Source organism: Stomoxys calcitrans, chromosome 4, assembly GCF_963082655.1.
Source record: "Stomoxys calcitrans chromosome 4, idStoCalc2.1, whole genome shotgun sequence".
Classification (NCBI taxonomy): Eukaryota; Metazoa; Arthropoda; class Insecta; order Diptera; family Muscidae; genus Stomoxys; species Stomoxys calcitrans.
Genome location: NC_081555.1, coordinates 46,668,047 through 46,692,537, shown reverse-complemented (window position 1 = coordinate 46,692,537; position 24,491 = coordinate 46,668,047). Strand labels below are relative to the sequence as shown.

Sequence of the window (24,491 nt, the reverse complement as noted above, 5' to 3'; positions counted from 1 at the left end):
CTTTACTCCTTCGAAAGTTAGCTTGCTTTCGACAGACAGACGGATATGGCTAGATCGATTTAAAATGTCACGACGATCAAGAATATATATGCTTAATGGTGTCTTAGACGAATATTTCGAGGAGTTACAAACAGAAAGACGAAATTAGTATACCCCCATCCTATGGTGGAGGGTATAGAAACATTCAAACGGTCATATATACCGATCGGTACAATATGGGACTTATATTAAAAGTACTTGGGAGAAGAGTACGACTTTGATAACAAAATTAAAAGACAAGTGTTAAAACCTATCTGAACGGCCATATCTAAGATCAGATCCATATGGATCTCAAATAGAAGATATGCACAAAGGAATACGAATCTGATATTTATATATATTTTGAAGTATCAGGGGGAGCCCATAACCCCGAAAATTAACCCAAGTGGACGTATATAGATCAATTAGAACTATAAATTTTCGTCGTCATTCTTGTCTTGGAACACTTTACTACTCCGCCAACATATTTCCGCAAGTAAAATTGTAACACTCGGTGACTTTTTTGCTTTATATGTACCTCGTTTCAAATGGCATAACAACTTAATGATATCATTGGACTTGTTTACCTGATTCAGTGGCCAATTGTTTACTGAAGAAGTCCAGATTATGATGCAAATAAAAGATTTTTAGAAATATGTGGACACCAATTTTCGAGAATAATATTAACATCCCATCGACATATATACTGTAGAACTACATTTTCCCAACAATAAAATATAAATGATTCTTGCCAACTTTACTGAATTGCAAAACACATACTATCTTTTTCACCAAATTTAATGAAGCCTTAAAATAGGTTTATTTGACAATTCTATAAAGGAAATCTGTCAAATAAACATATTTCAAATTTACATTAAGTTTTGTGGAAAAGGCCGTTGAATTTGAAAGTGTACTTTTATTCATATCTACAATTTCCTGTGCCCCAGATCATGACCTTGAAATTGTTGCAGAGTATAATGGTTTCAATAATACAATAATTAATTGGTCTTTCTATAATTTCAACTTTTTAAAACATTTGTTGAAGTCATATTCTTGATCATCTTAATCGGTGTTTAAACACAGTTTCCTTATTGGTTTACAGGTGTTTCAAAAAATTTACTTACTTTCTATCAGAAAAAAATAATAAAAGAAACATCATTTCCAGAAAATAATAAAATATATGCTAATTCAATTTTTTACAAATGTTTTTTTTTATTATATGTTGCTAATAAAACATTTCTGCATAAAATTTAACAGAATAATTACTCATATTTGTAATAGAATCATTTTGTCTGACACTCGATTCAATGGATATATCGACATACATACATTAGAATAATCACAAAAAATCGTAATCCTCATGGCCACCGCAGGGATGGTCCATGAGATAGTTTCTGCCAATATTTGCACTACTTCATCTAAATATGCAACAAGTGGCAATAGGTAACGCACTGGGCTTAGTAAATTGGTTTGGAGTATATGCGCACACATGTGGATATATAGTGGATGTGGATGAATGCAAGTGGAAGTCATTGCCTATGTACGACTCGTACTTCGTTTCACTTTGCTTTATTAGTTCATTTGTTACAATTGTTTATTATCACTGTTTATATGTTTGTTTTTCTGTTTTATTTATAAATACTTCATATTATTATTCATGATCAATTGGTTTTGTTAGGATTAAAAGTATATAATTTTCTTTTTAAATAATACAAAAATTAGTTATTATTAAAATACTACAAAAAAATAATATTGTTTTAGATATCTTTTGGGTTTTCTTTTGTTTGTTACTAAAAAATAAGTTCAAAAAGATCGTTTTTGTTTTCCTCCTCCGGTCCTATTGTCCGTAGTGTAAAGTCAAAGTCAATGTCAAGAATGGTCGAATAAAATGGTCTCATTACTAGGTCACTAGGTGTTTGTTTTTTGTTTTTTTTTCCTTTTTCTTTAAATTTTACATAATTATAAATAGTATTTGTTATGTGTTACATTATTATTGTTGTTGTTATAAATATAGTCGTATTGTTATATATATATGTATATGTACGTAGGTATAATTTGGTTTCGGGGATTTTGTTATGTTTCGTTTTGCTCCTGTCTAGTAAGGATATAGACATTTGCGTTTAAGTTCCATATCAAGGTCAGCCAATTGTTGTAAGAAACCATCATTGGGATGAATGTCACGGTGCATGCGCACCTTGCGTATGGCATCAACAGCTGACATTTTTCGACAGATCATCAGATAGGCCAGCACACATGTGGCCGAACGGGACATGCCCACCAAACAATGTACCAATACTTTACCTAGGAAACAGATGAACAGAAAATTTTTAATTAACATTACTTTAACGATTAATAAATGAAACAATAAATTAAAATTTAAGAAGATGCACAACTTTGATAGACTTTTTCGCTTGCATATGTACTTGGAAAACTAAGCTCATTCAAAATTAAACTAAACGCAAACAAACTCAATCAATTACACATCTTTGAGATAAGACATGTGTACCAATATAAAACAAAACAAGTAAAAAGGAGATAAGTTCGGCCAAGCCGAACTTTGGATACCCACCACCTCGGGTATATATGTAAACCACCATTCTTCAAAATCCGGTGAAAAAAGCATACCTTATGCCGCATAGCAGTTATAATAAAATATGTACCGATTTGAGGTTTGGATTTTCATGCATTAGTATTTGACAGATCACGTGGGATTTCAGACATGGTGTCGAAGAGAAAGATGCTCAGTAAGCTTTGACATTTCATCATGAATAGACTTACTAACGAGCAACGCTTGCAAATCATTGAATTTTATTACCAAAATCAGTGTTCGGTTCGAAATGTGTTCAAATTTTGACAAATTTTGTTCAGCGAATATCTGTCAAATACTAATGCATGAAAATCCTAACCTCAAAAAAATCACCCTTTATAAGTCTAAGTCATTGTTCAATTGTGTATAACAAAATATTGATCTTTTTAGTAGCTATATCTAAAAATAAACCGATCTGAACCATATACCACATGGATGTCGAAAAGCCTAACATAGACAATGTCTCAAATTTCAGTGAAATCGGATTATAAATGCGCCTTTTATGGGGCCAAACTTTAAAGCGAGATATCGGTCTATATGGCAGCTATATCCAAATCTTGACCGATCTGAGCCAAATTGAAGAAGAATGGCGAAGGGCCAAACACAACTCACTGTCCCAAAATTCCGACGACATCGGACAATAAATGCGCCTCTTATGGGCCCAAAACTTTAAATCGAGAGATCGGTCTTCATGGCAGCTATATCCAAATCTGGACCGATCTGAGCCAAATTGCAGAAGTATGTCAAGGAGCTTAACTTAACTCACAGTCCCAATTCTCGGTGACATCGGACAATAATTGCGCCATTTATAGACGCAAAACCTTAAATCGAGAGATCGGTCTATATGGCAACTATATCCAAATCTGGACCGATTTTGGCGAAATTTACAAAAGATGTCGTACGGCCTAACATAACTCACTGTCTTAATTTCGGCGATATCGGAGAATAAATGTGGCTTTTATGGGCCTAAGACCCTAAATCGGCGGATCGGTCTTTATGGCAGCTATATCCAAATCTGGACTGATCTGGGCCAAATTGCAAAAGTATGTCGAAAGGCCTAACACAACTCAGTGTCCCAAATTTCAGCAAAATTGGACAATAATTGCGCCATTTATAGACGCAAGACCTTAAATCGAGAGATAGGTCTATATGGCAGCTATACCCAAATCTGGATCGATCTGGGCCAAATTGATGAAAGATGTCGTAGAGCCTAACGCAACTCACCCAAATTTCAGCAAAATCGGATAATAAATGGGGCTTTTATGGGCCTAAGACCGTAAAACGTCGGATCGGTCTACATGGCAGCTATATCCAAATCTGAATCGATCTGGACCAAATTAAAGAAAAATGTCGAGTGGTTTAACATAACTCACTGTCAAAATTTAAGCAAAATCGGATAATAAATGTGGCTTTTATTGGCCTAAGACCTCAAATCGGCTGATCGGTCTATATGGCAGCTATATCAAGATATAGTCCGATATAGCCCATCTTCGAATTTAACCTGTTTATGGATAAAAAAAGATCATTTTCCCCGCATGCCCTACACATGCTATCACTTGTCGCACTGATTTTACATAAGTGAGCTTGAGTCCTATGTGTCCCATTATGATACCAATAGCTATACTGTCCTCCTTCTTGCTTCCTTTCAGTAATAGCCTCGTCTTCTCACGATCTGTTTCTCCCCATATGATTTTCGCCGTCCTACCGACCGTTTCGCTGTTCCACAATGTTGCATGCGCATTCGTCGCCCACTCCCTTAACTCGCATTGCGTCGACCCGAAAGGCTTCGTGTTAACCAAGTTTATTGATGGCAACCTTCTGGCCTTCACCGCCAAATCGTCTGCCCTTTCCTTTCCCCTTACTCCGTTATGGCCCGTCACCCAAACGATGCGGATTTTGCCATCCTCGGAGAAGGCGTAATCTCCATCTTACTCTGAAAGACTGTTCGTGACCTTGCCATCCTGGTTGTTATTGCCCTTATGGCAATTTTACTGGCGATAAAGATGTTCACACTCGACGTCCTCGCGTTAGCACCACACCACTTCACGCATTCCGTGATCGCCCGGATCTCCGCCTGCAGGATCGTATTATGGTCAGGCAGCCTAAAACAGATCTCAGTCCCTTAGTTCTCAATGTAGATTCGCTGGCCCACTCTGTCTTCTAGCTTTGATCCATCCGTGTAACATGATCTTCCAGATGGCAATACTAGGGTTCCGTCAATCCAAGACTGTGCCGATGCCAGCAATGCCTCGCACTCGACTTCAAGGTTCATCTCAGGTACCGATCGAACACATCTTCCCTTCCTTCCAGGTTTCCTATCGCCGCCTCGATTATACCGCGATGGTATGAGCTGCTCCCATCCTCAATCCATTCTCCCATCGCCATAAGTCTCATAGCCGCCGTGGCTGCCTCACACTTAATCTATATGTCAATGGGTCGTATATCTCCAGTGCCCTATTGGGCGTGGTCCTCATCGCTCCGCCTATGCCAAGACAACATGCTTTCTGAACCTGTTGTATGATTCTTATGTTGCACTTTTTCTCCTTAGCAGTCCACCAAACTACTGAGGCGTGAGTAAGTATTGGTCTAATCACGCTCTTGTAAAGCCAGTGGGCTATCCTAGGATTCAGGCCCCATTTTGAGCCAACGGCCCGTCTACATAGTGCCCAACATCTGTGAGCCTTTTCTCCTGAATATGACACTTCCAATTCAGTTTCCTGTCCAAGATCACAACTAAATATTTGCCTTGTAAGCTCAATGATAAGGGTCTCCTATTTATAGCCGAATCCAAGACACCTCTTTGGGAGAAGTTTTTTCATGGTATAGTACCTAACAAAAGTCCCCAATATTCTGAGAGGAAAACCACCGATGAAAATTTTTTATGATGGCCTCGGCAGGATTCGAACACAAGCGTTCAGCGTCATAGGAGGACATGCTAAACTCTGCGTTACCGTAAAAGAAGTTTCCCTTCTATTTCTTAAGGGAATGTTCATGGGCAAATTAACTATTTTATGTACGAATTTCGTATATCCTTCATCATTTAGGTAACGGTAAGAAACCACATTCAAATTTCGTTTTTGATTTCAATAACATCACAATATTATACTCCAAATTCAAATTGATCCGCTATACTAAACTTAACAAGACAAAGCGTGCTAAGTTCGGCCGGGCCGAATCTTGGGAACCCACCCCCATGGATTCTCCTAAAAATGTATTCAAAATTTATTTAGTTGTAGGGCACAATTTTATTCTACATACCAAACTTATGTTAAACCAGCAAATATTAAAGCTTCTAGGAACCGAACAAGGATGATCGAGAGACCGGTTTACATGGGAGCTGTATGAGGTTATATAAGTCGTAACAGAACACCGCATGCAAAATTTCAGCCAAATTCGATAAAAATTGCTGCTTGTATGGGCTCAAGAAGTCAAATCGGAAGATCGGTATGTATGGGAGCTATATCAGGTTATAGACCGATTTGGCATACTTGGCACAGAGTTTGAAAGTCATAAGAGAACACCATGTGCAAAATTTCAGCCAAATAGAATAGGGGCTCAAGAAGTCAAATCGGAAGATCGGCTTATATGGAAGGCTATATATGAGGTTATAGACCGATTCGAACAGTTGTTGGAAGTCATAAGAGAACACCATGTGCAAAATTTCAGCCAAATAGAACAAAAATTGCGGCTTCCTGGGTCCAAGAAGTTAAATTGAGAGATCGGTTTATATGGGAGCTATATCAAGTTGTGGACCGATTTGAACCATATCTGGCACAGTGTTTGAAAGTCATAAGACAAATATTGCGGCTTTTAGGGGCTCAGGAAGTCAATCGGGAGATCGGCTTACATGGACGTACATGGTTCAGTTGTTGGAAGTCATAGCAGAACACTATGTGCAAAATTTCAGCCAAATCGGACCAAAATTGCGGCTTCCAGGGACTCAAGAAGTAAAATCGGGAGATCGGTTTATATGAGAGCTGTATATAAATCTAAACCGATATGGTCCATTTGCAATCCCCAATGACCTATATCGATATTTAATTTCTGTGCAAAATTTCTAGCGACTAGCTTTACCCGTTCGACCGCTTTCGTGATTTCGACAGACGGACGAACGGACACGGTTAGATCGAATCAGAATGACGAGACGATACAGAATATATATACTTTATGGGGTCGCAGATCAATATTTCGAGCTGTTACAAACGGAATGACTAGGTGGTGAGTAGTAAAACTTATTTTTAGAATAAATTCTATGGTGATGGGTAGTAAAACTTATTTTTAGAATACAGCTATTAATATTTGCGCATATCTCTTTAAAATTATTTTTATCCATACAACTACTGAGAATGGGGTTTAAATTATGCGTCTATCCACGAAACGTAAGATTTTGTAGACTCTTCTGCTGAACACGTTTATTGTTATAACAATGCGATAGCTAATTAAAGCCTCTTGATTAAAGAGGCTTTGTATGGACGCCATGCCATATGTATATAAAAAATATTTCAAAAAATTTGATTTTATATAAAAATGAGAAACACTCAGTAAAAAACTCAAATCAATGTCTATCTCCTAAGATCAAAAAGAGCTTTATAATGCCAACTATTGTACATATCATTTTATGTGGTGATATAGAAAATATTTTCAAATTTTTATACAATACCATTAATGTATATAAGAAATTAAACATATGTATATTTATTACCTCCGCTGCTAATGGCACTATCGATGAATTTGGCAGCCACATAGAAATAACGCGAAATATCTGTTGTGGGAGCATCAACCATTGGAAAGCCCATGTATCTGAAATAAGTAGTTTTGTTGTCTCTTCCGCTGTCACATTTTTTAACACACATATAATTTTCAAAATGATTTCTCGCACCAGATGTTAAAGTGTAATTTGGAGCAAAATTTTGAAAGTGTGATATTGACAAGGCATGATGGAATAAATAAAATGCCAAGCAAAAAATCATAATGAATAGCTCGGAATGGTGAAAATTGTGCCGATGGTAATGGTGGTGTTGGTGGTGGTGGTGGTAGTGGTAAGCGGCCGCAGAAAATTGTTGTTTTTAAACGAAGGATAAATTTAAAAATAAATTATTAAAACAAAATGATAAATAAATGACACCAGTTTGCAAGCATTTATTGATGCAGTTTTGTTATCACAAAAGTTATAAGTCAAACTTCAACAATATATGTTTGTTTGGAAAGTATGTTTAGGACTGTGAATTCGTAGAGGTGGTACCACTACGAATTATATAAATTCACTAATACGCAAATCCCTCGAATCACTCTTCACTATTACTAAACTTTCAAAGATTCTTTCTGTTCTCAATCCTCCATAAAGTGAAGCATTAAAATTAAATTTTACGTTTCAAGCCAACTAATGTAGATATATCGATTTGAATAGAATTTGGCAGAAATAAACAGATGAATAAAAAAACGAGTCATACCATAATTCATTCTGATCGGTTGAATAGTTTGATATGTGGGGCTTTATAAGTGCAAATCTAGCAATGAATTAATATATTTATTTAATATAATATATACATCTTACACGAAATTGGATTTCCCTAAAATCAATAGCAGTCGCTCTTAAATTAAAAGATGGGTGTCCAATTAAATATTATTAGTCAACATATTCGATCAATACCTTCACTACAGATAGACAGAAAGACACCAATTAATCGAATCAGGAAGTAATTTTTAACCGATCTGTTTATTTTAAAGTGGGTGTACCTTGATACTATACTAGCCGAACTCAGCCCGCTCCGCTGCGCCTTCTTTATCTCTCTAATATCATTTTAGAATGAGGAGCCTTCGCCCTGAATGCGGATATCGAATTCGTGCCATTGTAGCCTATGATGCTGAACTTGTTCGAATCCTGGCGAGAACATCGGATAAAGCAGTGTTTATCCCTTCTTATTGTTAGCGACATTTGCGAGGTACAATGCCATGCATGGTCATTTAAAAAATTTTCCCCAAAAAGGTGTCGCACTGCGGGACGCCGTTCGGACTAGGCTATGAAAAAAGGTCCCTTATCATTGAGTTTAAACTTGAATCGGAAAGCACTCAATGATGTGTAAGAATTTGCCCCTTCTCGGTTCCTGGTGATAATGTTCTTCCTAGGGTAATGTTCTCAGACATTTCGATTCAAATATGGATATCAAATTCGCGCTTCACTTCCAATTACCTTTAATTTGAGCCCCATATTGTCATGGCTGGTAAATATGAACCGTTTGGAGGGTGTTTTGGGGCTGGGGCGGCCCGATGGGCACTTAGACTCAAATTTTAATACAATATTCATATTCTACTCTCCAATACCTTTCATTTGATACCTATATTGTCCCGATCGGTTCACTTTTGATTTTGGGTTATGTTTTTGGCATAAGGGGGAGGGTCCGTTCTCCTTCCGATACCGAAAATTTATATAACCTATGTTTCCTTCCAAACCAACCTACACAATATGCGAAAATTTCGAGAAAATCGGTTCGCCGTTTTTAAGTCTATACGGAACAAACAAACCGAGTCCCATGTATCCGTAATTGGCCAATGTGCCCATTTTGGGCGTTTTTGTGGGGGTGGGGTGACCCCCTATACTTCGACAGGAATTTGAAGTCTACTTCCGCATACTTTTCATTTGATACCCATATTGTTCTTATCGGTCCACTTTTGATTTTCGGTGGTGTTTTTGGGGTAACGGTGGAGGGTCCGCCCCCTTCCCCTAACAATAAATTCTTGACCATATTAGTAATCTACTCCCGAATACCTTTCATTTGAGTCCCATATTGTCATGATCGTCAAATAACCCCATTTTAAGGGGTTTTGGGGCTGGGGCGGTCCCCATGTACTTGGACCCAACTTTTATTATGAAATTCGTACTCTACTCTTGAACACCTTTGATTTGAATCCCATACTATCCCGATCGGTCCACTTTTATTTTTGGGTAGTACTTTTGGGGTAAGGGGGAGGGTCTGCCCCCCTCCCGATATTTAAAAAATTATATAGCCTATGTTTCCTTCCAGACCAACCTACACAATCTGTGAAAATTTCAAAGTAATCGGTTCAGCCGTTTTTGAGTCTATGGGGTACAAACAAACAAACACAAATTGAATTTTATTGTCTACATAAGTAAACAACTTTACATTCATAATCTACTTCGACTAAATAACTTTATTCATAAAAAAATAACGTTGTAAACTGGTGTATATAATTAAAATAAAATAATTATGAAAATTTAATTTTGTCAAATGTTGATTAAAATGAATCTGAATTAATGATATGTGATGAGGTATGGTTTCTTAATGTTATTAGGAACTTCAATTTAAACTAACCTTATGCTTGGCATATCACGATAATAACTATGACCCGTATCCACCTGGCCATATCGACAGCCTTCGGCTGCATTCAAGACATGTGTAATACCTTTCATGCGCAGGAAAGTCTTATTTTTCGCTGATGCTCTATAGATTGAGAATGGATATTAAATCATATGTCTGTCCAAAATGTATATTTTTAGGAACTTATAACTTACGCATCACCAATGTAAATTCCTGGATAAACTTCATCGCAATCCACTTCGTGCAGAGCACATTCCGATCTCAAAACGCCGGCCATGCATGGTGTCATCGAATAATGCAATACCCGCTGCAACTGACGTCCTGTGGTATGTTCGCTAGAGGTACCGGCCGCTGATTCCAGACGACTGGGCGACTATAAAGACAAAACAAGGTATACCATATAGTGAAAAATTTGATATATTTATATTTTGTGTTATTATTCAAAGATTTTTGCAAATGGGCTGTTAACTGTACACTTAAAAAAAAAAACTTTCTAACACAACACAAAAGTTCACTATATTTACAGACATGCGACAAAAAATATACCCACTTACTCGGTATTGCATTATCAGCACATTATCAAATTGAACAATAAAACAAGTAAGAGAGTGCTAAGTATGGCCGGGCCGAATCTTATATATCCTCCACCATGGGTCGCATTTGGTGAGTTCTTGGCGCGGTATTTCTTTTTAGTCAAACAAAGAATAATGCATAACAATTGTTATGCTATTGGAGCTATATCAAGTTATAGTCTGGTTCGGACCATAAATGAATTGAATGTTGAAAACCATAGTCGAAGTCATTGGGTAATATTTCAGTCCATTCGGATATGAATTGCGCATTGTAGAGGCTCAAGGATCATAATCGGGAGATCGGTCTATATGGGAGCTGTATCAGGCTATGTTGTATGTATGTGTTGAAGGTCATGGAAAAAGCCGTTTTACAAAATGTATGCCAAATCGGATAAGAAATGCGCCCTCTAGAGGCTTAAGTAGTCAAAATCCCAGATGGGTTTGTGTGGCAGCTATATCAGGATATAGACCGATTTAAACCATACTTAGCACAGTTGTTGAAAGTCATAAAAAACCACCACATGCCATGGATTCAGCTAAAATATGGGCGATATATCTGGTTATAGACCCATTTGGACCGTACTTGACACAGTTATTGAAAGTCATAACAGAACACTATATGCAAAATTTCAACCAAATCATATAAAAATCGAGGCTTGTTAGGGAGGTATATCAGGCTAGAGACCGATTTGAACCAAACTTAGCACAGTTATTAGAAGTCATAACAAAACGCAATATGCAAAATTTCAGCCAAATTTGATGAAAACTGCGGTTTTCAAGAGCTCAAGAAGTCAAATCCGGAGATCGGTTTATATGGGAGCTATATCAGGTTCTTGACCGATTTAAATTGCATTTGGCATAGTTGTTGGAAGTCATTCAGTTGAATAATTGAAGCTTCCAAGGGCGCAAGAAGTCAAATAGGGAGATCTGTTTATATGGGAGCTATATATAAACCGATTTAGACAGTACTTGGCACACTTCTTCAGCCTCTAGATTTTGGTATCGGAAGTGCACTTATGCCCGTTAGCGTAACCAGTTCTTTTTTCTACTTTACTTAATTTACTTTAATTGGATATTACAGAATATTTGTTCCACTAGCCGCACGTTCGAGGTGTCTCCCTCAACTTGATCTTTCCATCGGGCTTTTGGTCTTCCCGGTTTGCGTGTACCACCGTGTTTGCCTTCAAAAGACTTCTTTGCTTTGCCATTCTGACAACATGACCTAGCCAACGCAGTCGTTGTATTTTGATGCGTGTAACTATGCTATCGTCGTCATACACTTCATACAGCTCGTGGTTCATACGTCGCCTATATTCTCCGTTAACGCAAACTGGTCCATATATTTTACGAAGAATCTTTCTCTCAAATACTCCAAGCACTGCCTCATCTGCTTTCACAAGTACCCATGCTTCAGAACCTTATTTTTTTCCTTCCTCCTTTTTCTATGTGACTCAAACCTTTTGAGAAGCAATGAAACTACCAAATTTTGTCTAAAACTATGTAGTTTTCCAAGTTCTAGGGGAGGAGTTAAAACTATTCCGGAAGGTACTTAGCCCACATCTCAGATGCTTTTTTCTACGATTATGCCTTTCAGCATCAATATCAAATAAATTCCAGATAAGACCTTAAGTAAGAATATGCTCCAAACAAACGAAAATTGGACAAAGTACATGCAGCAGGCAATATGACGACATATTCTTTAGTCAAAATAATAATTCATAGATTCTCTCCCCTTTCTCCTCTGCCTACGATGCCAACACATTCAAGCGAGTGAATGCAAAAAGATTTCCCAATTCGCCACATGCAACACTAAAGACTAAACAGCCTTGTCCCTCACACATGACACTGCGACATGGACATTGGGACGACGAAGCTTTAGGTTTCCGGCCAAACAATAGCAAAATGAAAGCATTTCAGCATTTCATGTACAAAGATTTAGTGGCAATGACAGTGACTGTCATTGAAAAGGCAATTATAAATAATTTTGAGAGAAATATCAATAATTACAGAGAGATTTATGACGCACATAAAGATGAGATGTTGGAAGTTTGTAACATAAATTTGTTCTGGATGCAGCACAGTTTTTGTATAATATATACATCTATTGAGAACTCTGAAGACAAACCATAACTACAAATTCTCGAAGTAGAACAGAATGAAACTTAATTTTATTGCTAAAGTAGTGATAAATGTTGTTGCCCCATCAAGAAAATCATCACAGTCAATGTTGCACGAAGAAGTAGAAAACTTCGGTCCAAAAATAAGTTAGGGAAGACTTCTCAAAACTTCATGTGAAGAAGGAGCTAAAATAAGGTTTGGTCCAGGCAATGTTGTCTAGACATTGACTGAATCATAATTGGATTAAAAGCACTGTGCCACTATACCTAATAGGACCCATTGCAGTTACAATATACCTGTTAATAAATGGTGCACAGACTTCTATACGGCCCCAGACTAGATGATCATGATTCGAGGTGTACTCTGGAGTACCTGGCCAGACTATATCAAAAAGGTCACTAAATAGCTGTAGTTTGTATTATGCGGAGAACCTAGCAATAAAAGCAACGGAGGAATGGCTAAGATATAATGTATTAACGATAGTTGGCATATGTATCTTCTCAGATAGTTGACATAAATGAATTCAGAAGATTCAAAGCCTATCTCGAATGTTGTAGACCTCTCACCGAGATATCTGAACAGTTCAAAATTTACCTGCTCTGTGTGGTGAACCACAGAGATTTCAAATGTAATTGTAGAGCAGACAAGCTTGCAAGGCCAGAGACTTACTTACAAATCCCTGGGAAACTTTTAATTGTAGGTATGCCTCTACCGACACTTATGCTTATTCTTTGAGATGAGGCCCAAAGAACAACGGATAACAGTAGCTCACGAATTAGAGGCTGTGAATGCAGCAAAATTAGTTAGTCCAATCTAAAGTTTAAAAGGGTACGGTTTCGCTGGTGTTGGCCAGAAGAGAAGTCTCACCCATGGTGTCCATCATGGCAGGTCACCGTCTAATTGAAAATATAATGTTAGAATGAAGATTGCAAGTAACGATTTCTGCTGAAGCTGTGAAGACGTCGAAGAAGCAGAAACAAAGAACATCTAGTGTGAGCCCGCCCTGAACTGCCAAGAAGAAGAATTTCCAGTTTAAGTTCTTATTTTATTGACGACTTGTCTGAACTAGCGGAAGAACAAATGTATTGTACAAGGTTTTTTAAGCAATCTCGCTGGTTTAACAGTTGGAACAATGATGCATTCTTCTGCTCCTGTGGTATCATGACTAAGTGAGTCTGGTCGAACCTAAGATAGAGTTCGGCTAGAGAAATAAACAAGTAAAAGTGTGCATAAATATAAGGAGAAAATGGCACAAGGCACTCCACAGGGGGGTATTTTATCGCCACTCCTATGGGTGACCACCATTAGTGACCTATTACGGATGCTGACTGAGGAGGGATTTGATCCCGTCTGCTAGGCAGACGATGCTATGATACTTCTAAGGGGTAAGGATCCGAACCAGCTATGCAAAAGGGCCGAAAGGGTCTTGCATATGGCATATGACTGGACTACACCCAGAGGTCTCAATGTTAACCCAGAGAAGACTGAAATATGCCTGTTCACGAGGAAGACAAAGGTGGGCCAATTTAACGCACCACGTTTCCTCAATAAGACGATTTCGATATCTGACAAGGTCAAATACTTAAGTGTGTTCTTGGACAAAAAAATGAATTGGAAGTGTCACATTCAGGAGCGAACTTAGAAGGCTCATAGATGTTGGGCACTATGAAGACCGGTCGTAGGCTCGAAATGGGGCCTGAGTCCGAGGATAGTCCACTGGCTTTACAGGGGCGTGATTAGATCAATACTTACTTACGCCTCAGTAGTTTGATGGACTGCTATGGAGAAAAAGTGCAACATAAGAACCATACAACAGGTACAGAGAACATGTTGTCTAGGCATAGGCGGAGCGATGAGGACCACGCCCACTAGGGCACTGGAGACTATTTTAGATATCCGACCCATTGACATACAGATTAAGTGTGAGGCAGCGACAGCGGCTATGAGACTTATGGCGATGGGGAATGGATTGAGGATGGGAGCAGCTCATACCATCGCGGTATAATCGTGGCGGCGATACGAAAGCTGGAAGGAAGGGAAGAAGTGTCCGATCGGATACCTGAGATGAACCTTGAAGTCGAGTGCGAGTGAACCCTAGTATTGCCATCTGGAAGATCATGTTACACAGATGGATCAAAGTTACAGGACAGAGTCGGTCTGGGAGTCTACTTTGAGAACCCAGGGTCTGAGATTTGTTTTAGACTGCCTGACCATAATACGATCCTGCAGGCAGAGATCCGGGCGATTACGGAATGCGTGAAGTGGTGTAGTGCTTACGCGAGGACGTCGATTGTGAACATCTTTACCGACAGTAAAATTGCCATAAGGTTATAAACAGATTTGGACTGTACTTATCACAGTTGTTGGAAATCGTAACAGAACAACGCATGCAAAATTTCAGTCGAATCGAAAAAATATTGAGGCTTGTAAGGACTCAGGAATTCAAATCGGGTGATCAGTTTGTATGGGAGCTATATCAGGTTATAGACCGATTTGGACCGTATTTGGCACACTTGTTGGAAATCGAAACAGAACATCGCATGCAAATTTTCAGCCAAATAGAACAAAAATTGCGGTTTGTAAGTACTCAGAAAGTAAAATCGGGAGATCGTTTTATATGGAAGCTACATCAGGTTAAAGACCGATTTGGACCGTACTTACCACAGTTGTTGGAAGTCATAACAGAACTCTAAATTCAAAATTTCAGCCTATTTGGACAAAAATTGCTGCTTTCAAGGACTCAAGAAGTCAAATCAGGAGGTCGGTTTATATGGAAACTATATCAGGTTATAGACCGATTCAGACAGTGCTTGGCAATGTTGTTGGAAGTCATAACAAAACACTACATGCTAAAGTTAAGCCAAATCGGACACAAATTGTGGCTTGTAAAGGCTCAAGAATCAAATCTGGTGATCGGTTTATATGGGAGCTATATCTAAGTCTGAACCGATATGGCCCATTTGCAATCCTCAACAACCTACATCAATATTAAGTATCTGTGCAACATTTTAAGCGGCTAGCTTTACACTTCCGATCTCTATCGTGATTTCGACAAACGGACGGACGGATAGACTGGCATGGCTAGATCGATTCAGAATTTATGGGGTCTTAGACGAATATTTCGAGGTGTTGCAAACGAATAGTATACCCCCATCCTATGGTTGAGGGTATAAAAATAATCTGTAATTACCACCTAAGTCATATAGATTTCGCTTTATAAACTTTAATACAAAATTTACATATTTGTGTGCGACCCCACTATGCACTGCAAGATTAGGTAGGAAACAAAGCAATGCAACATTTCATTTATACACTTTTACTTTCTATTGTTTCTGGTGACCATGAAAAATCTCATCTGCACTAGATTGTTTATACAATTCTATTTTCGTTGTTGCATGGTATTCCCGTTTTGGCTCTCTTAAATTGCATTTAAAAAATTTGTGTTATTTCTTTGGTTTCGAAGTAAAGGCACACCGGCACAATGCCCCTTATTGGCTTCAGTCCAAATAAAATAGCAATTAAAAAATCAGCTTTATAAGTACAAAATAAGTGGAAGTGGATGAACAATATTGCAATTGAAGATTACCAAAAATAATATATCAAGTTGATAGGAAAAATGTAGCATATATACACATTTATGTAAATTCTTTGTTTAATTTTTACTTCCACGTGTAGCTTGCGAACTGTTAATTCAGAAAAAATATAAAAACTAAATTTTATTATTCTTATTAGTTTACAGAAAACGTATTCCTCTAGCCGAAAGTAGAATAGACGTCAAAGCGCCCCGATTTTCTCTGACACCCAGTTTCAAGATGTCGCTCTCCACTTGGTCACTCCAACAGAGTTTTGGTTTTCCTTTGCGTTTTCTTTTCTGCTCGCCTTGAAAGACTACTTTACTGGAGCTTCTTCATCCATTCTGACAACATGACCTAGCCAACGCAACCGTTTTATGTGCTATCGCCATCATACAACTGGTGGGTCATATTTCTCCATTAACGCAGACTGGTCCATATATTTTACGAAGGATTTGTCTCTCAAACACTCCATGTACCGCCTCATCGGATTTCATAAGTACCCATGCTTCTGAGCCATACAGCAGCACGAGTAGTATCAATGTCTTGTATAGTATAATTTTCGTCTGTCGAGAGGTGGCTTTACTCCTCATCTGCTTGCTAAACTTAAAGTAGCATCTGTTTGACAATATAATCCTCCAGTTCATTTCAAAACTGTTGTCATTTACTTCAGTTGCGGCGGTACCGCGGTAGATAAAGTTGCTGGCTATCTCAAAGTTGTAGTTCCAAACTTTCTCCATTTTTTTATCTGCTCAGAATTGCAGGGCTTTTCAGGAATTAATATCATGTACTTTATCTTATCGCCATTTACAGCCAAACCCGCTTTCGTTGATTCTCTTTCAATACTTTTAAATAAATTCGTATTTATAAATTTGTATTGGGAAATTGTCTACGCAATCTGGCTAGAAGAACGCATGCCTAATAATTGGAACCTCATCACAAGCAAGTGAAAGTGTGCTAAGTTCGGCCAGGCAGCATCTTATATACCCTCCACCATGGATCCCATTTGTCGAATTCCTTTTCCGGTATCTCTTTTTAGGCCAACAAAGGATAAAAGAAAATAATTGCTATGCTATTGGAGCTATATCAAGTTTTGCTCCGATTTAGACCATAATCGAGCTTAATGCTGGAGACCATAGTAAAAGTCATTGTGTAGAAGTTCAGCCAATTTTAATAAGAATTGCGTCCTTTAGGGGCTCAAGAAGTGAAATAGGGTGATCTGTATATATGGGAGCTATATCAGGCTATAGACCGATTCAGACCATATTTATCACGTATATTTAAGTCATAGAACCCGTTGTATAAAATTTCAGCCAAATCGGATAATAATTGCGCCCTCCAGATTCTCAAGAAGTCAAAATCCCAGTTCGGTTTACATAGCAACTATATCAGGTTATTGACCGATTTATGCCATATTTAACACAGTTGTTAGGAGTCATAACAAAACATGTTTCCCAAAATTGCAGCCAAATCGGATATGAATTGCGCCCTCTAGAGGCTCAAGAAATAAAGCCCCAGATCGGATTATATGACTGCTATATCAGGTTAAAGTCCATTTTGAGCCAAATTTGTCACAGTTGTTGGAAGTCTTAACAAAACACGTCATGTTAAATTTCAGCCAAATCGGATAAGAATTGTGCCCCCTAGTGGCTCAAGAAGTCAAGATCCAAGATCGGTTTATATGACAGCTATAACAGGTTTAGGACCAATTTGATTCATATTTAGCACAGTTGTTGGAAGTCTAACACAACACGTCATGCAAAATTTCAGCCAAATCTGATAAGAATAGCGTCCTCTAGTGGCTCAAGAAGTCAAGATCCAGGATAGGCTTATATGACAGCTATATCAAAACATGGACCGATTTGAGCCATTTACAATCCCAACTGACCTACACTAGTAAGAAGTGTTTTTGCAAAACTTCAAGCGGCTAGCTTTACTCCTTCGGAAGTTAGCGTGCTTTCAACAGACAGACGGAAGGACATGGCTAGATTGACTTAAAATGTCATGACGATCAAGAATATATATACTTTATGGGGTCTTAGTCGAATATTTCGAGGAGTTACAATCAGAATGACGAAATTAGTATACCCCCATCCAATGGTGGAGGCTATAAAAAGGAGACAAAATGCCAATGCCAACTCAAGGAGTGGAACAAGTTGCTTTGCTATCGCAGACAAGATACTTTTGAGCGGTTTGTGTGAGACTAAAATCTTAACTCAAAGAAATAATTGGCCCTTATCCTTGAAAAGGATTAAGGCATTACTGAATTTGGCAACCTTGCAAAATTAATTCCACTTTGTAGCATGAAACCAGCTGACCTCCAAAATGTGTTCAATATCAAGCAATGTCTTAGGCAGGGAAATAGAACATACTGCAAATATCTTTAATACAGGGTAGCTGACACGAAGTGTTACCAATTTAAATTACCACATTTTTGTTCGAATATATTTTTCATTGATTCAAATGATAAAATGTCTAGAGGTATCAAAAATTCTGAATCCATTCACTTTTGCTTAATATAATCATCATTTGCTCTAAGTCGGTCAAAAAACGAGTTGTACTCTAATCTGCCGGTATTTTGATTCATTCTTCAGCGCATACATATTGGCATTATTTTTATACCCCCCACCATAGGATGGGTGTATACTAATCTAATCATTCCATTTTTAACACCTCGAAATATTCGTCTAAGACCCCATAAAGTACACTATATCTAAATCAGGATCAATCTGGGCAAATTGATGAAAGATGTCGAAGGGCCTAACATAACTCACTGTCCCAAATTTCAGCAAAATCGGATAACAAATGTGGCTTTTATGAGCCTAAGACCCTAAATCAGCGGATCGGTCTATAAAGCAGCTATATGCAAATATGGACCGATCTGGGCCAAAGTGAAGAAGGATGTCGAAGGACCTAACACAACTCACTATCCCAAATTTCAGCAAGTCGGATAATAAATGTCGCTTTTATGGGCCTTAGACCCTAAATTGGCGTATCGGTCTATATGGGGACTACATCAAGATATAGTTCGATATAGCCCATCTTCGAACTAAACCTGCTTATTGATAAAAAAAAAAATCTGAGCAAAGTTTCAGCTCAATATCTATATTTTTAAAGACTGTAGGGTGTTTTTAACAGACAGACGGACGGACATGGCTAGATCATCGTAGATTTTTACGCTGATCAAGAATGCATATATAGAGTCGGAAATTGATATTTCGATGTGTTGCAAACGGAATGACAAAATGAATATCACCCATCCTTCGGTGATGGTTTATTGCATTAATATTTCTTTTCTTAAAATGAAATGATGAAATCAGTATGCTAGAGGATGTGTGCAAGGCTACCAAGCATGAGATCATGAGTTCTCAATACCAAAATTATTAAAATTTGTTTTTAAGGGTAATAGTAGAGAGTGACAGGGGAAAACCTGAGCGCAGCAGTAAAACGAACAAGACAAAGCAGCGCGAGCCGAACAAAGAAAACAGAAACACCACCACCCGAAGCAAAGGTCGTGCGTTTGCTGGTTAGATGGTTTTTTGCCTTGCTTATCTATATATTATTGTTCTTGTTATATTTTGGCTTGCAAAGAGTGCATTTCAACAACAAATTTGTATTTGGGGTCGTTGAGATTCAAAGTTAATTGTTGCAGAAAAATTAACAAATTTCGCAGTCGCTTTTTCGACCAAAGTTTTTGTTTTTCAAAATTATTTTTATTTGTGTACTATCGATTCACACAAAGGTTTCATGTATTTTTCTGAATTTTATGTGTGTGTGTGTGTTTTTTTTTTTTTGAAAGCCCTTACTATAGCTCTTAAAAATCACTCTTTATTATCTACAGACTTAAGAATAATAAAAAAAAAACATGGCCCGTATTCTATACCAATACTGTTGCAAGAATTGTGTTTTTCATTTCACATTTAATACGGATATTATTTCGCATTTTGCTTATTGAGACCAAATGGAAAAACATCGGACTCAAAGAAGAAAACATGTACTATATACACCTTATGGTTTCTTGCATAAATATTTCTAGGCTTTTTAAATGAAATGATGAAGTCAGTATACTTTTCATCCTATGGTGGTAGACATAAGAATTGTCGTGTTCTTTTCGAAATAATAATTTGGGGGGAATGGTACAATAGATTCAACGCGATTCCTAAATAAAAAATAGATATGTATTTCTCTACCCACAATAAATGCGTCATCATATTGTTACACCATACTATAATCATTTCAAGCTTGTCAATAAAACATGCAATTTTCTGGTAAACAACATTTAACAGCTCATTAGTAATTTTATTTATCGTCGACGAACTGTTACCCTTACGATCCATAGTTTGCTTTGACACGCCCACAGTCACAAGCCAGTGAGAGAGAACGTGTGTTTTCTTCCTTGTATGTATCATCGTTATTTGTTTTATTACCATACCTCATACAATTACTGCCATTGAATTAAGCCAATTAGTGTATTCTTCAAAATGACAAAAAGAAATGAAAACAACTACGGATTACGGAGGAACGAACGACTTTTAAACACATCGGGGTAAGGTACGCCAATGAACACAACCTTAAGAATGAAATATTTCAAGTACAACGTCTGTTAGCATTTAAGCGCCTATAAGTAGACCTTTGTTATTTTTAACATTATAAGCTTAAGAGAAGAGCACCGCAATGGCAAAGACAGACAAACAACATTTTACCATAAATTCAAATAAATAACATATACAAATAGCATTATAATTGAGCACTCAATGCCAGACACAACACACACACACACATATGCAAATAAGACACACAACTAAGTGTATAGCTAGTTTGTTCATAGTTAATGGAACATAAATGTCTTCTTTGATTAATTTAAACATGCCAGAATGCAAAGCAAAACAAAAAATAAATAATAATCAAGAACAAGAAAAAACGAAACATCAAAACTATTTTCAAATCGCCAACCTGATAGTACAAATTTCTGTATCTGTCGCTAACGGGAGTGTAGGATCTTTCATAGGGAAGCTGCAAAAAAATAATCCAAGTAAAAAGATAAATAAATTTAATAAAATAAAATAAAAAAAAGAAAATAAAAATTTTTAAGATAAAAAAAAATAAATTGTTAAAGATAACAAAAATACTTTTCTAAAACAAAAAATAATGGGATTGCAGTGGTATTGAATTGGTTGATTAATTACTTTGGATTAAATTATGATATGTGAAATAGTGAATTGATTTTGTAAATATGAATATCGTTTATAAGCAAGCTTATTCTAAATCATAAAAATAAATCGTTTTTTGATTTTTACACCCTCCACCATAGGATGGGTGTATACTGATTTCGTCATTCTGTTTGTAACTACTCGTAATATTCGTCTGAGTCCCAATAAGGTATATATATTCTTGATCGTTGTGACATTTTATTTCGATCTAGCCATGTCTGTCCATCTGTCCGTCCATCCGTCCGTCCGTCTGTTTGTCGAAAGCACTCTAACTTCCGAAGCAGTTAAGCTAGCCGCTTGAAATTTTGCACAAATACTTCTTATTAGTTAGGTCGGTTGGGATTGTAAATGGACCATATCGGTCCATGTTTTCATATAGCTGCCATATAAACCGATCTTGGGTCTTGACTTCTTCACCCTCTAGAGTGCGCAATTTTTATCCGATTGGTATGAAATTTTACACGGCCTGTTTTGTTACGATATCCAATAACTGTGCCAAGCATGGTTCAAATCGGTCCGTAACCTGATACAGCTGCCATATAAACGGATCTTGGGTCTTGACTTCTTAAGCCTCTAGAGGGCGCAATTCTTATCCGATTTGAATGAAATTTTGAGCCTCTAGAGGGCCTCTAGAGGGCGTAATTCTTGATTTTATTTTTTGACCCAATAGAGCGCGCAATTCTCATCCGATTTAGCTGAAATTTTGCATGAGGTGTTTTGTTGTGACTTCCAATAAATGTCCTAAGTATGGCTCAAATCAGTAAATAACCTGATAAAGCTGCCATATAAACCGATCTGAGATCTTGTGTTATTGAGCTTCTAGAGAGCGTAATTCTCATCTGACTTGGCATAAATTTTGTACAACGGCTTCTCCCATGGCCTTCAACATACGTGTGCAATATGGTCTGAATCGATCTATAGCTTGACACAGCTCCCATATAATCCGATCTCCCGATTTTGCTTCTTGAGCCCCGAATCGGACTATAACTTGATATAGCTCCTCCTCCTCCGTCCATATTCATTATTCTTTGAGTGGAGGGTATATAAGATTCGGCCCGGCCGAACTTAGCACGCTCTTTCTTGTTTATTTTAAGATGGACGCAATGACTAAGGCTCCTGTTCTCGCCAAACGGCAGCAAAGTGGCACTAGACACTACAGTTTTAGGTTGGTCCACATTATCTTGGAGCATTTACAGCCACCAATTAGTGACCATCTGTCATCCATTGCCCTTCGAGCCTTATCTCGAAGAATTAGCTTTCATGTCGCTAGAGACATATCCACAGATTCCAGTTTTCCTGGAATGTGTAAGAGAGTTCCTAGTCATGTAGCATGTTTACACTAAATGCAAATTTACTACGATATTTTGGAAAACTCGTGTTTTGCAACGAAGTTTCGCATACATTTTTAGTGTGAGCAAATCAACTTAAAAGGGTTAAAGGGAGGTCAAGAAATTCCCTTTATTTTTTTACATGCTTGGATAACAATTGTGTTCTCTAGAGGCTCCAGAAGTATATACGGGAGATCGATTTCTTTAGGAGCTATATTAGGGTTTTGACCCAGCAACACCATGTTGGTAGATCTGTTTAAGGTCATAGGAAAATTCAACACGCAAAATCAGCCAAATAGGGAAAGAATTGCGCCTTCTGGAGGCTACAGAAGTATATTTGGCAGATCGGTTTATATGGGAGCTTTATCTAAACGTGGACCAATTTGGCTCATTTACAATCCCAACCGATATAAATTAATAAGAATTATTTGTGCAAAAGTTTAGGCGCCTAGCTTTATTTCTTCGAAAGTTAGCGCACTTTCGACAAACGGATTAACGGACATGGCTAATTTGGCTTAAATGTCATGACGATCAAGAATATATAAACTTTATGGAGTCTTAGACATATATTTTGAGGTGTTACAAACGGAATAACGATATTATACCCTCCCTCCTAGGGCGCAGATACCGAAAAGAAGTCCAAACGGCTAGAAATCTGCATCGTCAGTCATCCCAAGCCCTTACATAACTCCAAAAGGACTCGGGGATCGGAAGACTGTAATCCTACGACTTCTTCGCCATTGCGTGGTATTGGCACGGCAGATGCTAGACCGTATCGAATTACTCCTCATCACCACAGACGCTGCAGAAATTCTCATTGCCCTTAACCCTGACATGCCAGTTACCGCTCAGGACTTCCACCAACAATACAAGGTCGCTCTTATCCAGCTCAAAGAAAATCGACGCCTTCTTTCCAGAGTACTTCAGCTACCGGACCATGTCAACCTTGCAGCCTCTAACTCTAGCCCACGACAAGTCTGCGCATTTGCAGTAGTAGGTATCCACCCATTCCATACCCAAACCAGCACAGAGGAAAGTTCAGCATCGGCATTGCACTTGCAGAATACATTCGCGATCCAAATCCGCCATCTCTTGATGTCCTGGAACCCAGCACAAGCCCCTAAGCGTCGGAGAAGTTCCTTGGAATTCCCCATAAACCACGACTTCACATCAACCGAAATCGTGACACTGTGACAGCGCTGCCGCTCCTAACTGGATCACGTCCAAGGATCTGAGGATCGCAAAAACCTCAACCTGAAAGACACTGCACCCGTACAGAAGTCTATGTGACTCCTTAATTCCTTGTAATTCAACAAAAACCCTTGCACCGTTGCCCTTATCCAGCGCAGGGACCCAATGCCAATTTGTCGTATCACGCGCTCGGCAGAATATACAATATTTATTAATAAAAATATCGAAACGGTCGACTTTTGCGATTATCGATTGTAGTATCGCATTCAGTGCTGTTCTTGGAGCACTCCTGCTTGCCACCGATATCGGCACCGACGCAATACCCAGTATTTTCTCAATGCTACCGCGTATACCCATACTCTCAAAGATCTGGTGCCACACAGGCAGCCATAGGTGGGGATCTACCGATCCACAGCACTGTCAGACGTTTCTTGTCTGAGTCCCCCACTCCTACCTATAGAGTTGTGACATGAGAAGAGCGTATTTAGCCTCCGTGTGACTCTCTCCTCAACGTTTCTACTTCAGTTCTATTTCTGGCCAAGAATAATGACCGAGAGA

The 24,491-nt window shown here is 38.1% G+C and overlaps 1 protein-coding gene across 9 annotated transcripts in view; it reads right to left on the bottom strand.

Annotated features, from left to right (window-relative positions):
- Positions 1-1,205: 1,205 nt before the first annotated feature.
- LOC106084425 (dual specificity protein phosphatase 13) overlaps positions 1,206-24,491 on the bottom strand; it is an 80,840-nt gene continuing 57,554 nt past the window's right edge. For 4 of the 9 annotated variants that reach the window (XM_059366244.1, XM_059366246.1, XM_059366247.1 and 1 more), the window contains 5 exons: positions 21,158-21,217; positions 10,137-10,315; positions 9,937-10,065; positions 7,308-7,435; positions 1,206-2,319 (listed from right to left, as the gene is read on the bottom strand). In XM_059366244.1, the coding sequence (XP_059222227.1) occupies positions 2,114-2,319; positions 7,308-7,435; positions 9,937-10,065; positions 10,137-10,315; positions 21,158-21,217 (702 nt within the window). In that variant the 3' untranslated portion in view covers positions 1,206-2,113. The remainder of the gene's footprint in view (positions 2,320-7,307; positions 7,436-9,936; positions 10,066-10,136; positions 10,316-21,157; positions 21,218-24,491) is intronic. The other 5 variants (XM_059366248.1, XM_059366251.1, XM_059366250.1 and 2 more) reach the window with 2 other exon arrangements.